Source organism: Rutidosis leptorrhynchoides, chromosome 8 (assembly GCF_046630445.1).
Source record: "Rutidosis leptorrhynchoides isolate AG116_Rl617_1_P2 chromosome 8, CSIRO_AGI_Rlap_v1, whole genome shotgun sequence".
Taxonomy (NCBI): Eukaryota; Viridiplantae; Streptophyta; class Magnoliopsida; order Asterales; family Asteraceae; genus Rutidosis; species Rutidosis leptorrhynchoides.
Window position 1 is genome coordinate 315,074,335 of NC_092340.1, and position 14,516 is coordinate 315,088,850.

Consider the following 14,516-nt stretch of genomic DNA (forward strand, 5'->3'; position numbering starts at 1 on the left):
TCGCTCCTCCAAAACGTGCCTTCAAAACGCGGTTCAAAACCGGTGAGCTGAAATCGGGCACCGAAACCGAGCGTCGAAATAGGGCGTGGAAAAAAGCGGGCCGAAACCGACGCACCGAAACCGGGGGATGAAAACACGCGCCCGAAAACAGGGTGCAACGGGCGCCGAAACCGGGGGCCTGAAACCGCGCGCTGAAAACGGGTGCTGAAAACGGGTGCCGTAAACGGGCGCCGAAACCAGGCACCGAAAACGGGCGCCGAAACAGGGTGCCGAAACTGGGGCCGAAAACGTGGGCGGAAAACCGGGGCCGAAAACGGGCGCCGAAAACGGGGCGCCGAAACCGGGGGCCGAAACAGGGCGCCGAAACCGGGGGCCGAAAACGCCTGCCGAAAATGCGCGCCGAAACCGGGGTCCAAAAACGGGGGCCAAAAACGGGGGCCGAAACCGGGTGCCGAAACCGCATGTCGAAAATGGGGCCGAAACGGGGGGCCAAAGCGCTAAAAACGTGTGCCGAAAACGGACGTCGAAACCGAGTGTCGAAAACTCGCGTCGAATAACGCGTCACGAACTCGCACTTTGAAATCGAATCTTTTGAATTAAACCCATTTGGACCCATTTGGGTCTTGGAGTAATTTTTGATATTATGTGCTTGGACCCATTTGGGTCTTCAAGTAAAACCCAATCAACCTATTTTTTAAGCTTTGGGTCTTATTTGCCAGGTCTATTATTAACTAATGTATAATTCGGTGGTAAATACATGTAATTAAAAGGTAAATTAAATTGAATTTGAAAGATAAAAGAGAAAAAAAGCTAGGCATTAAGAAAATAATCTTGACCCATCAACCTGCCCCCGAATCCGACCCATATGTTTCGGGATTTAGTTTGGCCCTCCTCCCTAATATGCCCAAATAGTCACCCCATGTGAGTCACAAACACGGTTTTCTAATTTTAGAAAGCAAACAACAATGCGAATCACTAAAAGATACGGAGTAATTAAAATCAAAATCATCATAATCATCATTAAAAGAACAAAAAACGTTTTATTAAGATCCGGCTCAAAATTTTCTACTGATCTCAACCTTTGCCTTAGGCAATGTAACAAATTTGAATAATTTTAGAAGACGAATGAATTGCGTTGCAGCTAACTCCGATCATCGTTCAACCCAAAATTCTCATCTTATATAATCATCATCATATTCATCACTGCCATCGTATTCATAACTGGAATCGCAATACTCTATTTCATCACCATTTTCACAGCACATTTCATGACCTTTCAATTTACTATACGCATCAACCGAATCTTCCTTTGCGAGGTCCTTTTTGATAGCATGAGCGCGTTTATTTAGTATTTTCTGCACATAAGGTGATGACTTTATAAATAACAAGGCTTATAGCTAAAAAGGTAATCTTTTCTTACCACAAAAATATAATAGTTGTCAAACATCTAAAATACCCTTTAACTATAACAAAATAAGCAGATCAAATGGGTAAAACCAGCATAAAAGTTTAACGAACAAATAGGTAATTAGTCAAATAAGCAGAACCTTAGTTTTCTGATTTTGTACATAATAACGCATTAGATACAAACAACTTTTTAACTAAAATAATTTAAGAGGTTATATAAGCATTTAAACACACTTTTCTAAAGTTTAGCCCGTTTCCATTATAGCTAAGGTTTGGTACCTATTTGACCCGTTATCATACCGCCTAAATTGACATGTTTTATAGGAGTGAAATGAACTTGTTACTTTTGCAAACCAAGAAATCAAGCAAACAACAATCTGGTTACCTTATTATTAGAAGACATGTTTAGTACTTCATAATTGAATTTTGAACTTGATCTCTGCAACAAACCAAAAAACAAAAACAACCAACTGGATAAGGAAACAAATGACCCACATAACTACATAATTACTTTATTGTGTAACTATCAGTCATATATATCCATCTATATCCATCCATGTATAATATATATATATATATATATATATATATATATATATATATATATATATATATATATATATATATATATATATATATATATATATATATATAATACCTACAAAACAAAGCAGTATTGTGTAAACCAGTCTCGTCAATATTTTGTCTTACGAACTAATAGAAAAAACTAGTTTCGAGTAAAATTGAAATTTATACTTTGGATATAGCAAAAGGTATTAGAAACTTCAAAATAGTAATATAATCACCTACGTGCATCCATAGATGATTACAGTGTTATTGTGACAAACCTTCTTAATAGACAATCGGCTTATGGCAATTTGGAGAGGCTTCAAGCTTTTAGCATCAAGTGATAGCTTTCTCTTATCTTTCTGGTTCAATTAGTAATACCAATAAGGAACAAATATAAGAAACCATAATTTTATTACGAATATGATATATTTACAAACTTACCCCTCCTGGTGCTTCTTTAAAAAAACGAGACTTGTCTGTATACATTTCTCCAGATAGTATTTTCCCACAATCAACACAATTTCTGAAAGTATAATAACAAACATAAATCACGAACAATTCATAAATAAAACTTCAAAACAGAGCGATGATTCAAATACTACATACATGATACCGTTGGAAGCATCATGAAATGTCATGCTTTTTCTTGCGCAATGAGGGCACCAAATCTTATCTCTTTCCTGAAATATCAGAATCAAAAATTCAATATACCTAACAGTGTTTATTATTGCAAGTCTTGGTTTAGAACTAGAATAGATAATTTAGAGATAATTTAGCTTGATACTTTAAAATTTTAAAAAGCACAAACCTTATTATGTCTTGTAACATGTGAAACTTTCGGGATCCTGTTCTTGTATATTAACTCATCGGTTTCAACATTTCTTCTTTGCAACTCAAAGTAAGCACTTTCAATTCTCACCGAAGTGCTTAGCTGATGAGCCTGTGTATAATGTATAAATATAAATAAGTTAACTTATAATTAAAGGAAAAAAGTAGATAAATGATTCAATCAAATTGATAGGATATTGATTTATTATATGTTTAGAAACATACCCCTTCTGCTGAATCTTCAGACAAAATTTTACCACACTCAACGCAACATCTGAAAGGGTCATCGGTTGAATCATAATGCTAAACATACATATAGTTTGCAAATGCAAAAGAAAAAAGGTGAATAATGTAAAAAATACTTACACTGAGTTGGTAGCATAATCGAAACATGTAACACAATCCACGCCACAATGAGCGCACCATGTCATCTTACTTCCAGAATTTATCTATCATCCACATACAAAGAAAGATTATAAATGCAACTAGAGATAAAACAGAAAACTTTTTCAAGAATTGTAGTGATTGATGAAAATAAATATAAATATATACCATCGTATGAAAGAGCCTTTTCCTCTGTAAATTGCAGATGGAATGCTCTTTTAAACTATTTATGGATATGGATATGGATTATGGATGGATGGATAGTTGTGTAACGAGATATATGCTAATTAATTACATTTATATATGACTATCTGTACATTTAGTGCGCATCAAACCTTTAATCCGATTGATTATAAGATTATGTGTATATTATTTGGCCATAATGAGAATATTTTGCTTCTGTATTAACAGAGATGACCTTACATACTTAATACATACCATGAATTTTAGAATATTGAAGCACCTTTTTCTTTGAAAACGGTGCAGGGGATCAGTGGCGGATCTAGGTTTTGTAGTCACTGGTGTCACTAGTTAAAAGTTCAAAAAAGATTACACTATCCAGTGGTATCACTAGTTAAAAACTCCGAAAATTTTCCACTGCATCGCATATTTCAGTGGTAGCCTGTGCTACCACTCAATACTATATACATCCGCCCTTGAGGGGAATGCTCTTTTAAATTGTTAAGAAAGAAGTATACTTACTTAAATAGTTGGATTATAAGTTCATACCTTAAAATTTGACTACTCATTGACTCCACAAAGTTTCAATACTCATTGTTTTACCTTCTTGTTTTCAAGCAAACAAGGGCGAACCTAGGTTGAATGATAGGTCCAGTGACACCACTAGTTTGAATTTTTATAATTTTTTTATACAAATTACTCTTCAAATTGTACTGGACATCACTAAATTTAATTATACGACCCTATATATTTTTGTTATTAATAGTTTTTTTTAGGCACAAAACCACTAAAGTACAGTTCAAATATTTTGGGAAAAAGAAATATAAGACCCATTTAACTTCAATCCTAAATTCCCCACTGCAAGCAAATAAACACTTTTAGTTAACCAGCCCCTAATTAGTAAATAAATGCAGCCAGCACAGCATTACATTCATCAATAACATAGTAATTGCTATAAGCTTATATCCAAAAACTCCATCTTTAGTTTCTTGAAAATACATCTTTACATCATCATACATTATTACTAGTGTATTTTTAAAAATTAAATCAAAATATCAACTCAAATTGAGAGCAATCCTATGCAACCTACATTCACAATCAATCATATCAACATCAATCAAGACAGATTCTTGATCATCGGAAAACTCGCCGGATTATAAAGTTCGGCGGAAAAGTGATAATCAACTATTCAATTTAAAGAAGCATGTATATAATAGTAATGGGTATGAATTGAATTAACAGAAATCGTACCGGCATTAACGGCGATGAACGGCGGCTGGCGATATGGAGCGTAGCAAGAAGGTGGTGGCACTGACGATTTTATGTGTAGTTTGTGTGGATTTTGCCCGCAAATTATGATATTCTAGTGACGTCGTTATTTAGGCTTCGAATTTGGGCCGCGTATTACAAAATAGTTAGCCTACATCAAAATTTCACTGCTCATTTAATTTAATTTTTGGACAATGCTAAACATTGGGGCAATTTAGATATCAAAAATTGAACAAAATAAAGAATTATTTTTGTAGAATATCTTTCCAAATATTATGATTTACATTCCATATAATATAAAATTTTATTTTATTTTCCAAAAATACACCATGTATTTTAAATGATACTTTATTATACAGATTTAAGATTTATTTATGCTGATTATTATTAATAATTATTAATATTAATGCATTATGGTTACGTTATTTATTATGTTTCTATGATAATGTTTGTTAGATTAATAGTAAGTTAATACAGTAATCTATACAACGACAAAGTTCAGGAATCTATAAACTAGAGGTATTCATCGGTCCGGTTTTCGGTTTGTTCGGTTTAATCGATTCGGTTTGTTCGGTTTTCTAACTTCTAAAAGCAAAACCAAAAACCAAACTGAAAACCGAATTTGAATTCGGTTCGGTTTCGGTTTGGTTTTGACTTTTGAATTTGATTTTCGACTTGATTTCGGTTAATAAAATCAAAAAAAAATACGGAAATGAAATTTCACTAAAAACTCCTTCAGCAACATACTTAGCTATAAGAAATGTAAGATTATATGATACACACATATACCGTTACATTTATAATTGGGTTTAATAAGGATTCGAAAAATAAATAACTTTATTATGAGATATTAGAGAGTCAAGAATAATCGACTTGAACAAAAGATAGGACCTGAAATAGTTTTGGTTTGAATGGTGTTTTTTTTATAAAAAAAAAACTTATTATTAAAACAAATCAAATATTACAGGAGACAGAGAACTCTAGGGAGCCCCATAACACGAACAAAGAAAACTGTACACTCGAGAAGATTTTACAAACCCAAACACGAAACCTAAACTACAAAAGAAATGTAAAGTAAGGAAAAGGCACTAGGGAGTAATGGGAAAAAACTCATTGCCCCAATATCTTTCCAAGTAGCTTGTGAACTTGAAAACAAGCCAAGAAACTAGCCGAGTACAGTGTTGAATGATCAACGACAAAGTATATAACTACCTTCTTGTTTAATCAGTGTTCAAAGAGTCAAAGGGACTATGAGTGAAAAAACCCATTATTAGCCGATTCCCATTTTTGAGGCACGATCTACATCAAAGATTTTTAGGTTAAGTAACCATTGTTGCCAATCTAAGATGCCATTCTTCCAGCGAGACTGAATCTATTCGAAGCATTTAGATTGTATCTCAAAAATTATCTTTGGACTACTAAGTGGGCTATGGCCGAAAACATAATCATTGCGGTTCTTCCAAATGTGAAAAGTCGTGACCCACACAGTTGCTTGCCAAATGGTTAACCCGGTAGTGGAGGTGAGGTAGGGATTTTGAGGCTTTCAATGGTGTATAGTGAAAGAAATTATGGAACGATTTAAATAGGATTTCAAATCTAACTATACACAAATACAATTCTAACTAAAAAAGTTGAAATATATACTCAAAAATCAAATACAACAACAACAACAACAACAAAACCCAATACCACATGAGTGGTGTATGAGGGAGGTGAGATGTAGACAATCCTTCCTCTATCCGAGAATAAAGACAAATCATTTCTCAACCCGGAGTGAAACACTCTCATAAGTAGAGAAAGTCATCCCGTCTCTATTCGACGGATAGAGAGAGTAGACTTCCGACCAATAAGTAGGAAATAAAATAAAATTAAAAATAAAATTGAGACGCCATGAAAATGAGTAAATCAAATTTTCATGAATTTTAAATCCTGCCTGAAATTTAATTTAGGCTCTAAGAGTGAGTCAAGTAGCCAATAAATCGACGCTTGTTGTCGACTCAAAAACTAGAGCCGAACAATCATCACCCCCATATGTGATCACCGCCTCACAATCCCTGGTGCCATTACAAACTAATACTAATACTCAAAAATCAATTGTGGTACATTATACAATAATACTAATACCTTAATATATAAATTAATATGCTTTTATCTGAATTCAGTCTTTAATTCGGTTTTCGGTTAAAAGAACTTCAAACTATTCAAAATCGAAAATCGAATTCAATTTCGGTTTCGCTCGATCCGAAAACCGTTTATTAAATTCGGTTTGATTTTTTCCGGTTTGGTTTCATTTCCGTATTCGGTTTAAACGGTTTCAAACAAAATACTGGACACCCCTACTATAAACTGTAAACTAGTATTCCGTATGTATTTGTATTTATATTATTTTCACGAACGTCATAACCTGTGATAATTATAAAAATCACTTTGCTACAGTAAAACACTATTTGCTACAGTGAAACCGACTTTGCTACAGTAAAACACTATTTGCTACAGTGAAACGACTTTGCGAAAACAACTTTGCTACATTAAACACTATTTGCTACAGTATTTTATGTCGACGAACTAGCAAACAAAAGCGGATCAGGCGGCTATGCGATCGCATGGCAAATACACTACAAACCCATGCGATCGCATGGGCTACAGGAAATGAAAAGTACTATAAATACGCCAGTTTGCTCGACGAACTCTTCACACTTTTATTCTTCTGTATTCTATATTTATATTTATAATTTAAATTTTAATTTTAAGTTTAATAATAATAACGTATATTCGAGGGTGTTTTAATTCGGGTTTCAAACCGTTTTAAGCTAAGGAAATATTGGGTATTGTTCGGGGTATTGTTCGTGAATCCAAGACCAACCATACAGTCATCCACTATCTTTACGTCTACGTAATTTTCCTACAATATTGAACCTCAATATTGAACCGCTAGTTTATAGTCTCCATTTTTAAATACTTTAAATATTTTTGGGCTGAGAATACATGCAATTTATTTTAAACGCAATAAGACACAAGTACATACTAAATTCTACACTGAGTTAAACCAAAAATCCCTTAGCTTTGGTAACTAGTAGCTGCCAGTACATAGGATATGGACTTGTGGGCGCGAATAATTGTATATGGATCCATAGGGCTTGACATCCCTGTCCGAGCTAGAGTGCTAGCCTTTTAACGGACGTATGTTATTTGAGTTTATGACACGTTGGTTTGCGTGTATTAAAACGAATGGGGTAATTATCATTATAACGTTAAAGTTTAGTTACCAGGGTGCTCTGTTACGTAGAATCTATTGATAAACTTTTGATGAAATCTTGTGGTCTATCTTTATATATATTTATGACTCGAGCAATTAAACCTATAACTCACCAACATTCGTGTTGACTTTTTAGCATGTTTTATTCTCAGGTCCTTAGACTGCTTCCGCTGTGATGTGCTTGTTGCCTGCATGGAGTCTCTCATGCTTTGTATAAAGTTTATTGCATTCGAAATAAAATTGCGTTGTGTAATAAATAATTTGACTGTGATGTCAAACTGTATGATAAAAACTTATGTATTTTGGGGATTTGCTTATACCTAAGCACTCACCCACATGTTTATAACTTTCTATGTTTAGAAAGTCACTTATTTTAATGAATGCAATATTTTATCAAAACGTATCATATAGAAGTCAAAACCTCATTGTGGAATCAATGATTAACGTGCCGCGTCAATAGCGATTTTGACGGGTCGTTACAACTAAACTTTATACATATGAGTATGATCAAAAAGCCCTTAGCTTGATTATCTTAATTACTTACATAAGCTCGAATCATAGGGACTGATCTGTTAGGTTTGACAACCTCACTGCTACATTCTGTGGTGCTTATTACTTCGTAAACATGTACACATGATCAAGTGTATGCTATGGTGGGGGTAAAGGAAATCGCATAGTCTTAGACTATTCGTGGTGTTAAAGCTTTATATTCAAGTGCTCATTAGATTGTATATACTTTTGCAATGTTTTGTACGAAATCTCGTGGTCTAATACTTACTACTGATTACTTAAACCTAACCTGTATATACACTCAACATTATTTTTTGACCCATTTTGCATATTTTATCTCAGGTCCATAGACGTACAGCTTCTGTTGTAACTAGAGGTGCATGGCATACTATTTGGAGTTCTTCATGCTTTTATAAAGACTCTAATTTTATTATTCACATTTGAAACTGTTTATTTCATTAAACACTGTTACATATTTACTACGGTACATTTGGTAATTTGTTACTTGTGGAGACTTATGTTTTAAGTCAAACTTTTTATCAATAAATGCGAATACTTTTGGAAAACGTCTCATTTAGAAGGAGTAACTGTTACTGTGGGACTCGATAATTGACGCACTGTCAAATGGAATTTGGCGGGATGTTATAGTTGGTATCAGAGCTAGTAGTTACATAGGACTAAGCTGCATTAGTGTGTCAGACCGTAGGGTACATTATGAGCCTAAACTGTAACTGTGTGCTTACTTGAACTATATATGCTATGCTTATGATGTTTGCTAACTTCTATTGTTAGATGTCTAACTTTGGTGAATCTGCTACGTCTCCTGTTATTTCTGTTCAATTGTGAATTATATGAAATGTTCGCATATTCACAAACACATCTGCATATGTGAACGAGAAATTATATATTTGATTATATAGTTAAATTATAGGTTTTTTCAAATTCTTTTTGTTCAATCTTACTCTCCATCAACATTTATATGTGATTCAACCTACTCACATGTGAAAATCTTTGTAATTTAATGATACTCGCAGTTCACGCCCAATTTTTTATTATCATTTGAATTTTTAACTATATATATATATATATATATATATATATATATATATATATATATATATATATATATATATATATATATATATTGGTCCCAAAATAACAACAGGAGTATTATATAGGGATAGGGGTTAATACAATTCTTTTTCGTTTAAATATATATTGTGACAGTTAAGTATATATTTAAACAGGTAATTAAATAAGAGTCATGGGTAATTTTCAACTTATTCTTTTATTGATATAAATCTCAAAGAATCACAACTATTCAACAGGCGGAATAAATAGTTGGTTGATACAGATTACACCTAAAATAGCTAGAGAGGATATCTTAAGCTTTTACAAAGTTTGGATTCTATTTAATTAAACTCACACCACTAAATATTACAATAGTGGAGTCTTCTATTTATAGGAGTCCTATTAACGAGGTAATAGATCTATTGTCCACTGGTACATAGGATGTCTGTACTTGTGTCGACAACACCCCAAATTGGTTTGACTATACTATTTGAATAAACAAATAGAATGTTGGGTTCCCTAGGCGTTGACAAAGTAATAACCTCATGTTTGCACATACGTTAAATGTGATGCCCCGTACAAAACCATCGTGTACGAATCATCAATAACAGAATCATTATAAGGTCAAATACTATATGCGGTTTCAAAAGAAGTTTGCATTCATGAATAAAGGTGATGTCTTAACCAACATCAATATCTTACAACAAAAGTATGCTTCAATGAACAGAAGCAATTAGTAATAGTATGTGACCCAATGGTCGTTACAAATCATTGTTTCATAAGGTAACATAGTTTGAATGCAAATAAAATGTTTCATGCGGTGACAACTCTAACAAGCGCAGCGGGTGTCTACAAAGCATGACTAGTACAGCGGAAGCAAGCAAACCTTAAGCACCTGAGAAAAACATGCTTAAAAACGTCAACATAAAGGTTAGTGAGCTATAGTTTAAGTATAACAGTAATGTAAGGTAGGCCACGAGATTTCAGTGCTTCAACAGCGTTTCAAAATAGTACGAAAAGTATATGTATAACCTTGGGCACTTGGTAACTAACTTAACGTTTATCACCCCCCCTAAAAGTACACTTGGCGAGTGCGTATTGTAACATCCCGCCTTTTTCCGATTACTTTCCGTTTAACTATTTTAAAGTCCGTTATATATTTATAACATCTTTCGTTAATACGCGTTTTAAATTATCTCGATTAGGTAATTCACGCACCCGATTCAAACTTGAGGGACTAAAATTGACACGGGGCAAACTAGTTGACTAGGTCACCTAGTCTACCCCAATCACCACCATTCAACCATCTCCATCTCTCTCTCTTTCTCTCTAGCAAGAACACACACAAAATTTCCAAATTCATTCAATCATCATCTAAATTCGATCTAGGAGGCTTACAACAAAATAAATTACATATTCGTGATCCTCTCTTCATCCTCTTCAATTTGGTACCAACTTCATCCCGTTTAGGTAACATTTCTAAAACTCTAGATTTCTCTAAATTCGTGTTTTTGACTTGAAATGGTGTTAGTTAGTGTCTATGGCTCATTGTGATGTCGTGTATGTAATTTGTAGGCTCGATCTTGTTATTTGGTGTAACTAGCATGAACACTTGAAATGGGTTAGTTTAACCTTTGATTTTGAATGATAAAATGTGTTTAGATGTTAATGGTTGTGTGTTCAAAGTGTTAGTTACTTCATTAACTTCGTTTTGGTGTGTTGATTGACATGAAAACCTTACATTAACATGATTATTGGTTTTGAGATTTTGGTTAGGGTTTGATAAGCTTTATATGAACTTTTGATGTATCAAATGCTATGAAATATTGTTGATAAGTGTTTTGTTACAACGTGTGTTTGATTACCTTCAAAACGGCATATCATACATGTAAATTGGTTACCCGAATCATGAAATACATTTTTAGAACTTGAACCTTTGATTATGAAAGTTTAATGCGGTTTTGGGTTGTTGTAGGTGTTAAATTACTTGTTGAAATGTGTCTAGTCGTTTTCTTCGTCAAATTACCTTCCCAACGGTATAAAATACTTGACTTGATTGTTTGCGGATCATAAATTGTGTTTATTTGGTTTTTGGTTCGTGTACTTAGAAGCTTACTGCATCAGACTGGAATACCAATCTGGACGCCGTCCAGATCCTTGGACGCCGTCCCAGATTACAAATCTGGACGCCGTCCAGATCTTTGGACGCCGTCCCAGCCTTCAAAGCTGGACGCCGTCCAGAAAATCTGGACGCCGTCCAGATACACTGGCAGCTTCTGTCTTCGTTGGTCGTTTTACGAAAAATGTTTGCTATGCTATGGACCTCCGATTCACATGAAACTGGTTCTAACATGCTCATATATGATTAAAAACCTCAGAAAAATAGTTCGGGACCCGACCCGAACGTGTTGACTTTTTGTTGACTTTGACCCGACCTAAGTTGACTTTTAATCAAACTTAACCAAATGTTTGTGCAATCGTTCTAACATGCTTTTATACTTGTACCTTGCATGAAACATGACAATTTGATTCACATGCTATTATGATCGAGTCTTAACGAGCCATAGGACTAATTGGACATCTTTGACCTATCGTGTATACCGTTATTGATACAACCTATTGTTTAGGTCAAGACTAGCATTGTTCTTTGCACACGTTTACTTGTTGAAGTACTTTACTACTCATGCACTCAAGGTGAGATCATAGTCCCACTTTTACTCTTTTTGAACTTATATTTGGGATGAGAAAACATAAACATTTCTTTTACTAAGTGAACACAAGTACAGGAAAACAAACATTCTACATACGAGTTTAGAACGAAATCCTCAATTCGATTATCATTAGTTACACTTGCAGGGTGTAAGTGTAGGCGTGAACTTATGTTGTATGGCCATATGGGTTTGACAAACCCTCATCTCGGACGGTTCGCTACCGTCCACGGATGAAATATATTTTCGAGAAACAGTGTTGTTCTAGCACTATGAATGGGGTATCAACGGACGGAATGTTAAGCCTTGATAATTGGGTGCTCGTGAATATTAACTTTTAGAATGTATTACTATTTTATCTTTGATGTAAATCTTGTGGTTCGACTTACTTTTACTCACTTACTTACTTAAACCTATGATTTCACCAACGTTTTCGTTGACAGATTTCTATGTTTTTCTCAGGTCCCTGAACATTTTGTGATACATGCTTCCGCTCATTATTTTGATACTTGCATTGGATGCCGAGTATATATGCATACATGGAGCGTCTTTTGGTTACTTTTAAATTATGTCGCATAAGTTTCATTTGTACTTATAACTTTGTAACGTAACTTGTGGTGGAACAATTCTTATAAACTTTGAACAATCTTTACATTTGAAATGAATACGACATATCTTTTGGTCAAACGTTGTTTTAAAGACTTATGACCACGTAACGGGACCTATGTAGACGGCGCCGTCAATGAAGATTTTGTCGGGTCGCTACAGATGGTATCAGAGCGTTGGTTGTAGGGATTTAGAGTTCATTGGTGTCAACCTCGAGTCATAGGGTACATTGGTGAGTCTAGACTACAACCGGCATATAGACTTGAAGTAGGAATTACTTGACTACTTGTGCATTTATACTCGAACGCTTCTACTCATATCTACTTTTAGTTCATCTTAATCTCACGTTGTTTAATTTGATTGACACGCCACCTTGACTACATGAAATGATGTCGAATGCACATATGAATCAGGGTAATATAATTTCCGGGATTATATTACGGTGACTCATATGAACGTTCCGACATTGTGGCATAAAGAATTTAAGGCGAGTCAAGGAAAATTTTCTCTCTATCATTATTCCATATCACGGTTAGTATTATTTAGAATACAAACCAACGGTATTCTTTTATTTTGAAGGAACAATGCCTCTTCGCCGTGCGCCACGCCGTGAAACTCCCGAACAAGCTCTACAACGCATCATAGCCACCGCCGTAAATGCGGCCATGGCCGGTCACTCATCCAACAACAATAATAATAACAACCACAACAACAACAACAACAACAACAACAATGGAGCCGGTAACTCAAACGAGGGATGCTCCTATAAAGCTTTCATGGGGTGCAAGCCTCACACTTTCGATGGAACCGGAGGACCGGTTGCTCTCACTCGATGGTTTGAGCAAACGGAAGCCGTTTTCAGCATAAGCGGTTGTCGGGACCAAGACAAGGTCAAGTACTCCACTCACACTTTCTCCGGCGTCACTCTCACTTGGTGGAACACCTATGTACAATCGGTGGGTACCGATGAAGCCCACGCTCTCTCTTGGTCCGATTTGAAAGGAAAGATGATCACCGAATACTTTCCGCGCGAGGAAACCCGAAAGCTCGAACAAGAGCTAAGAACTCTAAAAGCGGTCGGAAACGATCTCAAGGCCTATAATCAACGATTTTCTGAACTAGCCTTGATGTGCCCAAACCTTGTGAACCCCGAGTCTTTACGGGTTGAACTTTACATGGATGGTCTTCCAAAGAGCATCAAACACGGAGTAATGTCATCCAAACCCCCTAATCATCAAGAAGCTTTGAACATGGCCCGCAAATTAATAGAGACGGTGGACGAAATCGTAGTACCGGCACCTAAAGCCGAGGACAAGTAGGGTAACAACAAAAGAAAATGGGAAGCCACTCCATCAAGCAACTACAACAACGATACCTTCACCAAAAAGCCTTTCAACAACGACGGCAAGAAAGGTTATGCCGGAACTCAACCTTTTTGCAACAAATGTCACAAGCACCACTCGGGTGAATGCGGCAAGCTAATTTGCCACCGGTGCCAAGGAGTTGGTCATAAGGCCAACAATTGCACAAGCGCCGCCCCCATCGCTCGAAAGGGGCCCAATCCTCCAAAAACGGTCACTTGTTATGAATGTCGCCAAACGGGCCATTATAGAAATGCATGCCCGAAGAGGAAAGATAACCCCAATACGCACGGCCGAGCTTTCAACATCAACACCGAGGAAGCCCGAGATGATAATTAATTGGTCACGGGTACGTTTCTTCTCAAC

The 14,516-nt window shown here is 35.5% G+C and overlaps 1 protein-coding gene across 1 annotated transcript; it reads right to left on the bottom strand.

Annotated features, from left to right (window-relative positions):
* Nucleotides 1-1,056: 1,056 nt before the first annotated feature.
* Nucleotides 1,057-2,644, bottom strand: LOC139861429 (uncharacterized). The gene is made up of 5 exons (XM_071849819.1): nucleotides 2,584-2,644; nucleotides 2,419-2,500; nucleotides 2,256-2,336; nucleotides 1,793-1,846; nucleotides 1,057-1,355 (listed from the first exon to the last, which is right to left on the bottom strand). The coding sequence occupies exons 1-5, from the start codon at nucleotides 2,613-2,615 to the stop codon at nucleotides 1,173-1,175; spliced, it is 432 nt and encodes a 143-aa protein (XP_071705920.1). The 5' UTR covers nucleotides 2,616-2,644; the 3' UTR covers nucleotides 1,057-1,172.
* Nucleotides 2,645-14,516: the final 11,872 nt, after the last annotated feature.